This window comes from Taudactylus pleione, unplaced genomic scaffold, assembly GCF_031769625.1.
Source record: "Taudactylus pleione unplaced genomic scaffold, aTauple2 ptg001573l, whole genome shotgun sequence".
Taxonomy (NCBI): Eukaryota; Metazoa; Chordata; class Amphibia; order Anura; family Myobatrachidae; genus Taudactylus; species Taudactylus pleione.
In genome coordinates, this window is record NW_028285970.1 from 3,649,788 (window position 1) to 3,661,951 (window position 12,164).

Sequence of the window (12,164 nt, forward strand, 5' to 3'; positions counted from 1 at the left end):
AGAATATGATTGCATGTTTTGCTATATATTATCAGACAAGGTTCATCTTCTTTCTAATTCCCCCAAAACTGTGATTCTGTTTATATATAGTGCTGTTCTCACAGAACTTCCTTAAAACTAAGGTGTTGTTGACACTGAACATACTGTACATTAGCGTGTGAGTGAAGAGTAGTGACAATGACACAGTACCAGAGTTTGATCCACAGTGGTGATAACAGCATAAGATACCGTGAACCGTGCTTTAAGAACATTATATTATTACATGCTGGCAATAAAACAGATCCACAGTTTTAGATCAGATTAAAATAAAAAAAAAAAGATATAACATTTTTAATTGCCTTTAGTCACACAAATTATGTGAACCAGACAGAACAATTTGGAGCATCAAGCATACAAGAAATAAGTTATATGTCTGGGCTATTAGATGGGGTTTATTTACTAAGCCTTGGATGGAGATAAAGTGAACAGAGATAAGGTACCAGCCAATCATCTTCTAACTGCCATGTCACAGGCTGTGTTTGAAAAATTACAGTTAGGAGCTGGTTGGTTAGCATTATATCTCTGTCCACTTTATCTCCATCCAAGGCATAAGGGGCCCATACACTACCGACGTATCGCCATGATGTCGCGATCCTGCAACCCGGCATCCGTCAGAGGATCGGTGAAATTCTCCATGTTGGATTTCACTCATTTGCCGAGAATGATCAAAATATGATCGTGATTGGCACATCAGTCAAATTTAACAAGGAGAATTTCACCGATCCTCCGATGGATTGTGGAACATCGATGGCTATTTCCGATCCCATCAAAGGATCCGGCGGTAGGTGTATGGGGGCCTTTAGTAAATAGAGCCAATAATACCTTAGTTTTAGAGATTTTCTGTGAGTACATTATATAAAGGGGATCCCAGTGCTGGGTGAATAAGATAGAAGAAAAAGTGTGAACTTCAATCACCTTTGTCATATATTTTTTTATTGAAATTACTATTTGTCATACTATTATATTTTTTGTAACATTAAACATCTTAAAATTATGTAAATATGTCTTGAACCAAACTTTTCTAAACTGTAGCTCAAAAGGGAAGCAAGTACACATTTTCAGAACTACTCTGAAGATAGCAGATAAAGATATATTAGAAACATGAAATGCAGACTAGCCAAAAGTTGTAAACACTGACCTAAACCACCTACATATCTCTAATAAGGCCTGTAATACTAAGATTCACTTACAGTATTATAAAGCTTTTCCAATTTGCCTATGGTCAAAAATCGATGCATGTTTACTCCATATTCAATGAGCAACTTTACAAAGTCCACACGATCCATTACTAATGCATCTTCCATTGCTTGCTCCAATGATCCAACCTTTCATGAGAAATAACACAGCAGCTGAATATGCTATTAATACTGTATTAAAAAATATATATTTCTGTTGAAGATATAGGCCGGGATGCAATAGCCTGCGATTTTGCTAAAATGGTATAAAGTTCTAGCAATTTTCCAAATTGGTGTAATAGATTGTGGCTGGCCACAAAGTTACCAGAAATCCGCCATTTTCAAATTCTCATTGCCACAATTCTTGGCAATGAGAATTTTGTTGAAGTAGATGTAAAAGTCACCAGATGTAATAGTGTAGGAGTTTAAAAATCTCCAGCAACATGCCAACAAAAAAAAATGTGAAACAATAAAAAGTGTAAAGCATAGACCCTGGAACTAGAGAGCGAGGGTGGGTGCAAGGCGGCACCCTCATAAACATTTGAAAGGTGCCATTGTGGAGCAGCAGCGGCGGACGTAGAGTTTTATATAATTGTGTCACTGTTAATCAGCCATTTGACTACTTTTAAGAACCTGAAATGCCTAGCTTAAGAACACTAAGGGATATATTTACTAAAGTGTGGGTTTTTAGAAGTGGAGATGTTGCCCATAGCAACCAATCAGGTTCTACTTAATATTTATCTAGCTAGCCCCTTCTAGAAGATAATAGCTAGAATGTGATTGGTTGCTATGTGGAACATCACTTCTAAAAACCCACACTTTAGTAAATATACCCCTAATGGTCTTATACACTCTTATTCAACTTTATTTATCACTCTTCTAGTGTTCAGAGTAGCTTTCAAATTTTTTCATGCAGTTCCTCCAAGTCGTGCACAGTAAAATTACCTCAACAATAATTTTCTAACTGAATTGCAAAGGGTCGCGAGAGCGCACATGCTGAAAAAAATAGGTCACAATATGCATGTTAAATCAACCAGCAGTAAAATAAAAAATGAAAGCGGTTAATTGAATCCCCGATTATGCATTTTTCAAATTGATTAAATAGCAAAGGTACAGTGTCAGTGGCGTCACAAGGGGGGTGCGGGCCGTGCCCATGTATCAGCCCCCGAGGGGTGACACCAACGTGCCGACTCCTCCTCAGTGACAGGAGCTGGGTGTTGCACTGTAGCAATACGTGCAGCACTCGGCTCCTGACACAGTGAGGGAACTGTCACTGCACACAGAGTGGTCCCCGGGGGCAGTCCGCACCTCCGAGACCCCCGGAGTGACTAAAATGGGGGTTCGGGCCGAAAGGCCTTGTTCCCTACCCACGAGGCCACGCCCCCTGCCCATGAGGCCACGCACCCTTTTGCAGACGGATGGCTTCAACTTGTGCACTACTACCCTCCCCACTGGGTGGCAATGTAGGGAAGGACGCCACTGTACAGTATATATTTATATATTGCAAAGAATGGAAACAAAATCAACAATCATCAAACTAAGGCCCTCATTCAGAGCCGTACGCTCTGAGCAGAGCGCACGCTCTGAATGAGGGACGGCCTCCATGAAAATGGAGCGTCCTTCTGGACGCTCGTATAGCTGTGGGTCACCACCCACAGGCTATACGAGCGTGCATTTTGATGGCCGCGATGGTCGAGACCATCGCGACCATCGAAATTGCGAGCCGGAGCCTGCGGTTGAGGTTTTCAACCGCAAGCTCCGGAGTGATTTTGGCTCTATCAGAGCCAAAATCACTCCCACTGACATCACTAGTGATGTCAGTGGGCCGGCTTCTGACGGGTGGCAAAGGGGGCGTGCTGTCAATCAACATCGACAGCACGCCCCCTTTGATCAGACACAACGAGCGAAGGACTTTCCTTCGCTCGTCGCGTCTGGCGCATGCGCACGACGGAGCTCCCTCCGTCGTGCGCATGCTCAGTCCATAACATCGACCCACTTGCAAGCGGACAGCCGCTCGCGAGTGGGTCTGAATCAGGCCCTAAGTTTCAAATAAAAATGTATAAAAGGTGGTCGTTGCTTAGAACTAAGTGGGAAATTTATCAAAACTCGGGGAGAGATAAAGTGGAGAGAGATAAAGTACCAACCAATAAAGTCCTAAACTGTCCTAAACTGTCGTTTTTCAAACACAGCCTGCAAAACGACAGTTTTAAGCTGATTGGTTAGTACTTTATCTCTCGCCTCTTTCTCTCCAAGCTTTGATCAATCTCCCCCTAAGCATCATCCAATAAAATATGATGAAGCCCCTGCATACTTTTGTATACTTTGTTTTGTAAAGCAAAACTATCCTTCCCAAAGCAGTAAAACTTTAGTGGTACTTTAGAATAACGGCAAAAGGAAGTAATGGACAAGCATCATTAAAAAAAAGTAATTAGCTGAGATACCTGAGGGTATGATCCTGAGTCTGATTAGAAAGTACTGTTCCCACAAATAATGTGTTTTTAAAGGGAAGCTATAAAGTTATCTATTCCTCTAGGCATCTCAAAACAGTAAATCAGTGGCTGTTCATCCAGGTGGAAAATAGGAGTTTACACATATTTGGTCAGATGTATATAGTAGTAACAGGTTGGAACCAGATTAAGAAGAAAAAAAGTAGTATAAAAAAAAGTAGCTGAACGCTATGTCCAGCAAAAAGCATTGGCCATAGATAAGTCTGATCGCAAAGAACAAATCTTACAAATATTAGCAAAACAGTTGATGACAGTTTGAACATAGGACTGTATCAGTGGTGCTGTAATGTTTTTGTGCAATGTGTAGTGGAGGGAATGTAGTTATTCCGGGATGCCGGTGCTCAGAATGTCAGCGCCGGAATCTCGACACGGGTCAGAATCCCGACATCGGCATCCCAAGGTTAGGATTATGGGTTAAGGTTAAGCATTAGGGAGAGGGTTGGGCCATGCAATAGGGGGAAAGGGTTAGGTTCAGGCCCTAGGGGGAGAAACTAGCTTTAGGGTGTGGAGAGGGACGGTTAGGCTTAGGGGTAGGAGAAATGTTAAGATACTTACTGACAGCTTTCGGTATCTTAACCCTGTCAGGATGCCAGCGTCGGGATTCTGACCGCCGAGATTCCGAGCCCCGGCATCCACTGCTCAACCCATAGTGAAGTAGTGAATCTTAACTGTATCACAGAGTTATCAGAAACCTTCTACCCATTCACATGCCAGTGGTGAAATTTACTTTTTTCTGCCAGGAAGTTTAGTTTCCATACAACATAAATAACATTTGTGACAATAAATACACCAATTATTTAAAATATATTTTATGGATTGTTTATGGCTTACAGAGTAGTTGTACAGTCCTGATGAAAACACTATAACAGTGCTTCCCAAACTGTGCACCGTGGCACCCTGGGGTGCCTCAAGTTGGTGGTCCAGCACCAAATCAAATTATTTATGGTCAATGTAATGTAAATATTTGGGCAAACAGAAGCGCAAACCTGTCCACCACCACATAACTGAGCCTAAGGATGACAGGGAAGCACAATTTAGTTCACTTTACTACTTTACTACATTTGATTTTGAATTTCTCAATAACAAACTTAAACTTAGGGGTGCCGTTAAAACAATGCTGATACTCTAGGGAGCCATGATTCAAAAAAGTTTGGGAACCACTGCACTATAATCTTATGCTCACATAGTAATAATAAACAATTATACAAACTTTCCAGTGTTGTCCATACACTAGAATGTGTTTTTTTGCAATATCCACTCTGTTCCAAGTTAGAGCCAGGCTCAGCTGGTCTGGTGCAGACATATTCGCTCCTAGAAAATATAATGTTCATAATGCATTTGTAGAGTTTATATGATTGTAACAAGCTAGATACTTTATTGGGGAATTTCTGAAGATACAGTAGCTATTTCTTGAGTGCATAGCTTAAATAAACCAGCACAAGAGCAATGGTATTATAAAGACATTATTAACCATTGAGAAAGATCACATTAGTGAGCTGTCTTTCACTCACCAACTAATGCTGGGAGATAATACAGATGTATCCAAAAAACTTTTCAAGCTTACTGTACAACAGCAAAAAATTTACTAAGGTGCCGATTTCTATTCTATGTCATCCGAGATCAATCTCAGATGACGTTGTCCGTATTCATGTGTTTAATTTTTCGAACAGGCTACTGAATTTACTAAGCTGCCGATTTGGTCTCATTGGTGTTGATCGATGGTATATTCATTCGTAACCATTCGTAAGTTTAATTCGCATTTTACGTTCGATTTTGATCATCTTGGCTGAACATGGCAGGATTTTACATCCGTTCATATTGTGCCAATGCGTACGCAGTCACTCTAACTCGGACGATTTTGCAAGTTTCGAAAGACACCGTGTGTGATTGGTTTAAAGTGTCATACGTGTAGGTGGCACACATTAATGTATGGTGTTAGTTTGCTATTGTCTAATGTAATGTTTTATTGTTAAATTAAAAACTCTGGGTACTTGTCCACATACATCTGTCCTCCGTGCGCTAAAAGTCACACTACACGTAACGCGGGAGCTCCGTGTGCCTTGGTAGCGCCGAGAGTCTTTCGTGCGACTTTTTACCTTCAAATGAGTCTTATTTACACATTGATGTGAATAGCTAGCACAAGTAGCTTCTGTTGATTAAAATTATTTGCAGCATGTCTATATTCTGTGAGCAACACAAAACATAGGCATGCTGTATATCAATCTAATCAGTAGAAGATGATTTAGCTACCTATTACGCATTTGAAGGTAAATAGTTGCACAAAAAGACTCTCGGCGCTAAAGAGTCACGCCATGGCATGTATGACTTCGCCATTGGATAATGCTGACCATGCTCAGTTTCATGACCCTGGTTTCTTCTAGCCTGGTGGCAGAGCCTCAGGTATCTCACAGCCCCCACAAGATCTCCATTCAGCACCGAAAACTCTGCCATGCTTTGTTTCTCTTTGTAACAGGAGAGAAGTGTATCCATGTGCTTAACTCCTTTTTAGTGGCCACAGATTTGGGGTGTCAGTGATGGTTAAATATGTTCAGATATCAAACTCGAATTGAAAAAGGTGTTCTATTTGAGATTTCTATTTGGGTTCGTTTTAGCGCCTTTTGCGGGTGATTTGCACTATAATTCTATAATTCAGCCGCGCTTACAAATTTGAATCCTTAGTAAATTTCCAGGTCCTATTGATGTTTATGTCAAAAGGCTGCCCAGTTGGATCGATGGTCTATTTGTCCGAAAACATGTTACCGTCCAAGTTTCAGGTGTTATCGACTGATTTTTCCCTTTAGAATAGGAAAAACTGACGATTTTAACGTTTAGTAAATTGCGATAATGCATTTAACGTGTGATTTAGCCGTATTCGAATTCATTCGAGCTTAGTAAATTTACCCCTTAGAGATAATATTGTGACATTTCCATGAGTACAAATTCATGCTGTATAGGATGTACTATATTTTTCCAATAGGGGCTAGGTTAGCCACTAGACATGAACTTTTAAATTAAGTTTAAAGTAACAATTTTTAACTTTAGAACTAAGGACCAGGAAGTGGGTGACCTCTTCCACTATCAATTTTAGAAGCATATGGTACCAGAATACTTAAAGAGAATTAAAAAGCAAAACATCATAACAATTATGCTGGGCATACATTGCCATACCTTTCAGACTGGCAGACATTTTATCTGGCAGCCTGTCAGCCTGCAGATATTGCGGGCATACACTGTGAGATATCTCACTGTGTATTGGCCCTAATATCTGCACTCTGCACCTGGGGTAGGAGACATTTCCCCGTTCCTTCCATGGGAAGGAACAGGGGAAATGTCTGTCTGTCGGCCGCGGCTGGGCATACACTGCCCGATGCGGCTGACATTTTAACTTGCAGATATCGCATCGGACGGGCATGCTGGACAATCCGGCATGCCCGACCGATCTATATTTAACCCTCGGTCGGCCACACACACACTACAATTATCGGGGTGATCCGGGGACATCCGGCGGATTGGCCTGATAATTGTAGAGTGTATGCCCAGCATTACATAATCAGTGTTCCAAAGGAGGAAAAGCAAGAAGCTATAAAGAAAAATAAGATTTTTGGTACTCACCGTTAAATAATTTCTCAGTCCATCTTGGAGATATTGCTAACCATTGATTTAAACAACAAACAGAGGGAAAGAAGTGTCCCCCAGGTGGACTAAGGCAAATGGAATTAACGGTGAGTACCAAAAATCCTATTTTCTATGTCATCTTATCTAGGGGGGGCACTGCTAACCAAATGAATATACCAAAGCTGTTTGTAGAGGAGGGTATGCACAACCAAAGCTGCACACATGATTTTACTTCTATAACTGGTGCCCTTAGCTACAAACACATTGAATTTTCAGAGCTTGGTGGAAAAAATTAATATTAGAACAAGTAGCACAGCACAACTGCTCCACTGAAGCACCAAAAGGTAGAATGAACAGAGACTGACTGGAGCCCTCTCTGACTTGACCTTCTTCAGGACTCATGGAATAATGAAAATTAGAAGTGCCTCAGGATCCCTGGTCTGAGCTCTGTATAATTGAACATTGTAGCTGATCTAAAAGGCAACCAGGGCCACCTCTGTCAGACCCCACTTTTCTACCAAGACTTGGAATGTATTGAAGAGGAGACCCAGGAATATGACCTGCTGGGTAACTGATTATACAGTCGTGTGCCTCCAGGGTCTCCAGTTGAAAATGGCCCTGTAGAAGACATGCAGTCTTTGCAGGTCCTCCAGGAATTGGAATAATGTATAACCCTTTTGACCTAAAAAATGCTGACATCATTGTCTTAATCTTGATACAGACATGGAAATCTGTGGTCAGACCAAGGGCAGGACACTAAACTGAAAGTGGAACCCGACATCATGACAGGTAATCAGCACCTAGATGTCTGCCCCATCCATCCAGCTTTCCTGTATCCTTGGTGAACACCAAATCTGAGTAGTGCAGGATATCACTTGCCTGGTTTCTTCCAAGCCTCTCCCAAAAAATTAGTCAAGTGGGAAATGACCTATCTGCCTCTTAGGTTTTATTTATAATGTCAGACCTGAAGACTCCACAAAATCCTTAAAGTCTAATGCTTTATGGATTATTAAAAAGAAGTCCTTAAACCCTTGCTTACCCAATCATTGGGATCGCCAAGATCCAAATTTCCTTGAATTTCACCTTTCTCCACCAGAGAGATATATTCAAGTTGGAGTCTTCTTGGGGGCCAAACATGGAGCTACCTGACACTTGCAGGGTCCTCTAGCTAGTTGTGCTCTACATAGCCTGTGCAGCAAAGAAGCCATTAAGGTCACACTCTTCCGTATCACAGAAGGACGGCTGCCCGAACAAGGTAAGTCCGGGGCGCCCTTAGTGTTAGACACAGGGGGGGATTAGGTTTAGAAGCATAGTGGAGTTAGCGTTAGGTTTTAGGGGGGGGAGGTTGGGGTAACACACCCCTAGGGCGGGGGGCTAGGCACCACTGGGGAGGGTTAGGGTTAGGTACTAAGGGGGAGTTTTAGGCACAAAGGGGGTGAGACTTAGGATTCGGCATTAATGGGAAGGGTTAAGGTGCGCGTGGGGAGGGTTAGGCTACAAGACGGGAGGGTTAGGGTTAGGGGGAGGGTAAGTATACTTACCTGACCCCTGTCAGGATACCAATCATTGGGATGCCACGGTCAGTATTTTGACAGGAGGCATCCCGACAGCCAGCTTTTCATACCGATTCCACCTATCCAGGTGTGTGCTGATCCAGGCTTTTGGCACCACAAGTTGCATCGCGGCCGGTCACTGTGCAATTTGGCACATCATTTGGAGCAAGTGTAGTGCAGCATAAAAAGACTCCCCTGCAGCCCTCAATTTGAAAGAGGAATGTTTTACAGACATACTGCAGAAAGAAAAACAGACAGCAACCCAGCCAGTGTCCCTTCCAAATACAGTGAGGAAATGGGTGCAAGAGAAGAGCAGGAAGGAGTCCTAGACTTCCCTGCTGAAAAACCTCTTTATCTCTGCTACCAGAGGGTATCTTCACATCCTCCCCCTGGTATAGAGCAATATGTCTACTGTACAATCCAATGTTTGCTATAAGCAATGAAATTCTCTTGCTGTTACTGTCCCTCCTCTGTGAGAAACAAAACTGGACTGTTAAAAATAGAATCCATCAAAGGAAAGGTGCAAGATAGTCTTAATCAGAGAAAAGAGAGGGCCCAATCACTGGGCTTCTCTGCAGGACCAGGACAAGAGGCAGTTGTCCTGAGGTATTAAGTTCCCAAAACAGCGGGAACCGACTCACATCACACAAGGAATTGTAGAAAGTGGGGGCAGACGCAGAGGGTGGTTTGCTGAATGCACTTCTGCCTGTCCCCTCCAGTTCCATCAAAACTGCCCCAGTAAAATAGAAATAAAATACATTTTGAAAATCTCATAGATGCCCCGGCTAATAAAAATTATAGAGCCTGATCCATGGATACATAAGAAAAAACTGATTCCTATTGGCTCCTTTGGGGCTGATGGGGTGTAGAGCAGCGGGTCTAGCTACACACAAGTTTGGTTTATATGCCAGCTTCTCACAGAACCCTGTACACCCCATGGTTAGCATTGTCCCTAGATGAGATGAAACACAAAAATACTTGTCAGTGACAGAGATGCACCAAAAAAATCAGCCAGCCATTCTTTTATACAAGAATATAATATATAGGATACCGAAAGGCTCATATAAATACTTTTTATGAGAATTGTCCAAGCTGGGCTCCATTATTATGAAGTTATGTTTGCCCTCTGTCCTTGTGGAACAAATTCCTGTTTTGCTAAAAAAATTTTTAACATAGAACAACTCCAAGGTAACAACGTTTCTATAACAACTTACCTTTCAGAAGAGCTGTCAGGATTGCCATGTCTATATCCTGCTGCTCTTCAGACTCTGCATCATATATGGTGATCTGATAGATGCAAACATAAGATATAAAACTGTTTACCTTCCAAATCTTTTGATGCTTCAAACCCAAGCTGCCATGCGGTAAATTTGCTAAAGTGCTGGTTTACATATTCTGGCTCATTATTTTACCTGTTATATTCTAGAAAATGATAGCCCGAATATGATTGGTTGCTATTGCCAATACAGGTTGAGTCTTCCATATCCAAAATGCTTGGGACCAGGGGTATTTTTTTGGATAACGGAATATTCCGTATTTTGGAATAATTGCATATCATAATGAAATATCTTGGGAATGGGACCCCAATATACACACAGAATGCATATATGTGTTATATGCACCTTATACACATAGCCTATGTTATATGCACCTTATACAATATTTTCAATCATTTTGTGGCTCAAGCAAAGTTTGTGTACATACATGAAATAAATTTATGTTTCATTTACACCCTATACACCCAGCCTGAAGGTAATTTTATACAATATTTTTAATAATTTGTGCCTTAGACAAAGTTTGTGTACATTGAACCATCAAAAATCAAAGATTTCATTATCTCAGTCATGCCCAAAAAATTCCGTATTTCCGAATTTTCCATATTTCGGAATAATTGGATATGGGAGACTCAACCTGTATATAAAAAAAACAGTTATATGATTCATATACTGTGTACCTCCGTCCTCAAATTAACTTTGAAAGAGCATCTTAAAGTCATTGAGTTATTTACGTAGTTTTGTTAAAAATAGAGTGAATGCATTATTGTCAGACATCTACTTATAGTGAACTAATGTGTAAAAAATATTTTTAAAAGGAATATCATAAAATTAATTGATTTTTATTATTTTTGAGGAATTAAAACATATATTAAAAACCAAAAATCTTATCTGATGACAGTGTTATTTGGGTTTTATATACGTAATATATATTTTTAATAATTTGTGCCTTAGACAAAGTTTGTGTACATTGAACCATCAAAAATCAAAGGTTTTATTATCTCAGTCATGCCAAAATTATTCCGTAATTCGGAATATTCCGTAATTCGGAATATTACGTATTTCGGAATATTTGGATATGGGAGACTCAACCTGTACCACCACTTTTGTAAACGCGCACTAAAATAAAATCAAGAACATTTATTTCTGCACAATTAATAACTGAACTATAAAAAAAAATAAAAAATCAGGTAATTGTAACTTCAACCCATACAATGGAGACTGATTTACATAAATGTGCAAGAGTATGATAATCTGTCCTCAAACAAGCAGAGAGCAATTCAGTAAAATTTATACATATAAAGGTTAAAAATTGGGAACCGTGCATGACAGAAATATTCATTAAATCTTTCAAAAAATTTGGGGTAAGTTTTTGAAAAATAAATAAAGGTACATGCAGCTCAAAGGAAGCTGTATAGATGAAGCCAGTTTTTTCAGCTGTTTATGTTCAGTTGAGTATTACTGTAGCCCTTTTTGTACCAAAAATATAATAAATATTTATCTAATTGTGATGCATTTTGTTATGAGTTCATAAAAGGTGGGAAATGGCTAGAAATATACAGCACTTTTGGCAATAGCACCACCCTTGGATATTACTCCACAAAATAGTACACGGATAGAGAATCCACCAACATTTTGCACAGGGACACTTAGAAGATTTACTCCAGATCTGAATTACTGGAACCCAGTGTCCTACTGATGGACATCACTATTTTAAAAGCGATCTTGCCGAATTAAGGATTTATTACAGACATGTAATCCATTACTTAAAAATAACTAATATATACATTGAACAGAAATGCTGCAAATGATAATAGTAACATACACTGTAGCCTGCATAAAGAATGACTTACAGAATCACGGAAGTCCATACACTCCATCAGAATACATAAAACATGATTAGCTTGTCTATGGCCAAGATTAAATGTTTTCTGAATCATTTGCAAGATCTCATTCTTCATTTGTGAAGTGATTTCTCTGCGGGAGACACATATCGGGACA

At 40.3% G+C, this 12,164-nt stretch overlaps 1 protein-coding gene across 2 annotated transcripts in view; it reads right to left on the reverse strand.

Moving 5' to 3' along the window:
* Nucleotides 1–12,164, reverse strand: part of TRPM6 (transient receptor potential cation channel subfamily M member 6) — a 187,545-nt gene that overhangs the window by 151,302 nt on the left and 24,079 nt on the right. For both annotated transcript variants that reach the window (XM_088464054.1, XM_088464053.1), the window contains exons 6-9: nucleotides 12,017–12,140; nucleotides 10,104–10,176; nucleotides 4,932–5,032; nucleotides 1,230–1,364 (exon numbers count right to left, since the gene is read on the reverse strand). In XM_088464054.1, the coding sequence (XP_088320180.1) occupies nucleotides 1,230–1,364; nucleotides 4,932–5,032; nucleotides 10,104–10,176; nucleotides 12,017–12,140 (433 nt within the window). The remainder of the gene's footprint in view (nucleotides 1–1,229; nucleotides 1,365–4,931; nucleotides 5,033–10,103; nucleotides 10,177–12,016; nucleotides 12,141–12,164) is intronic.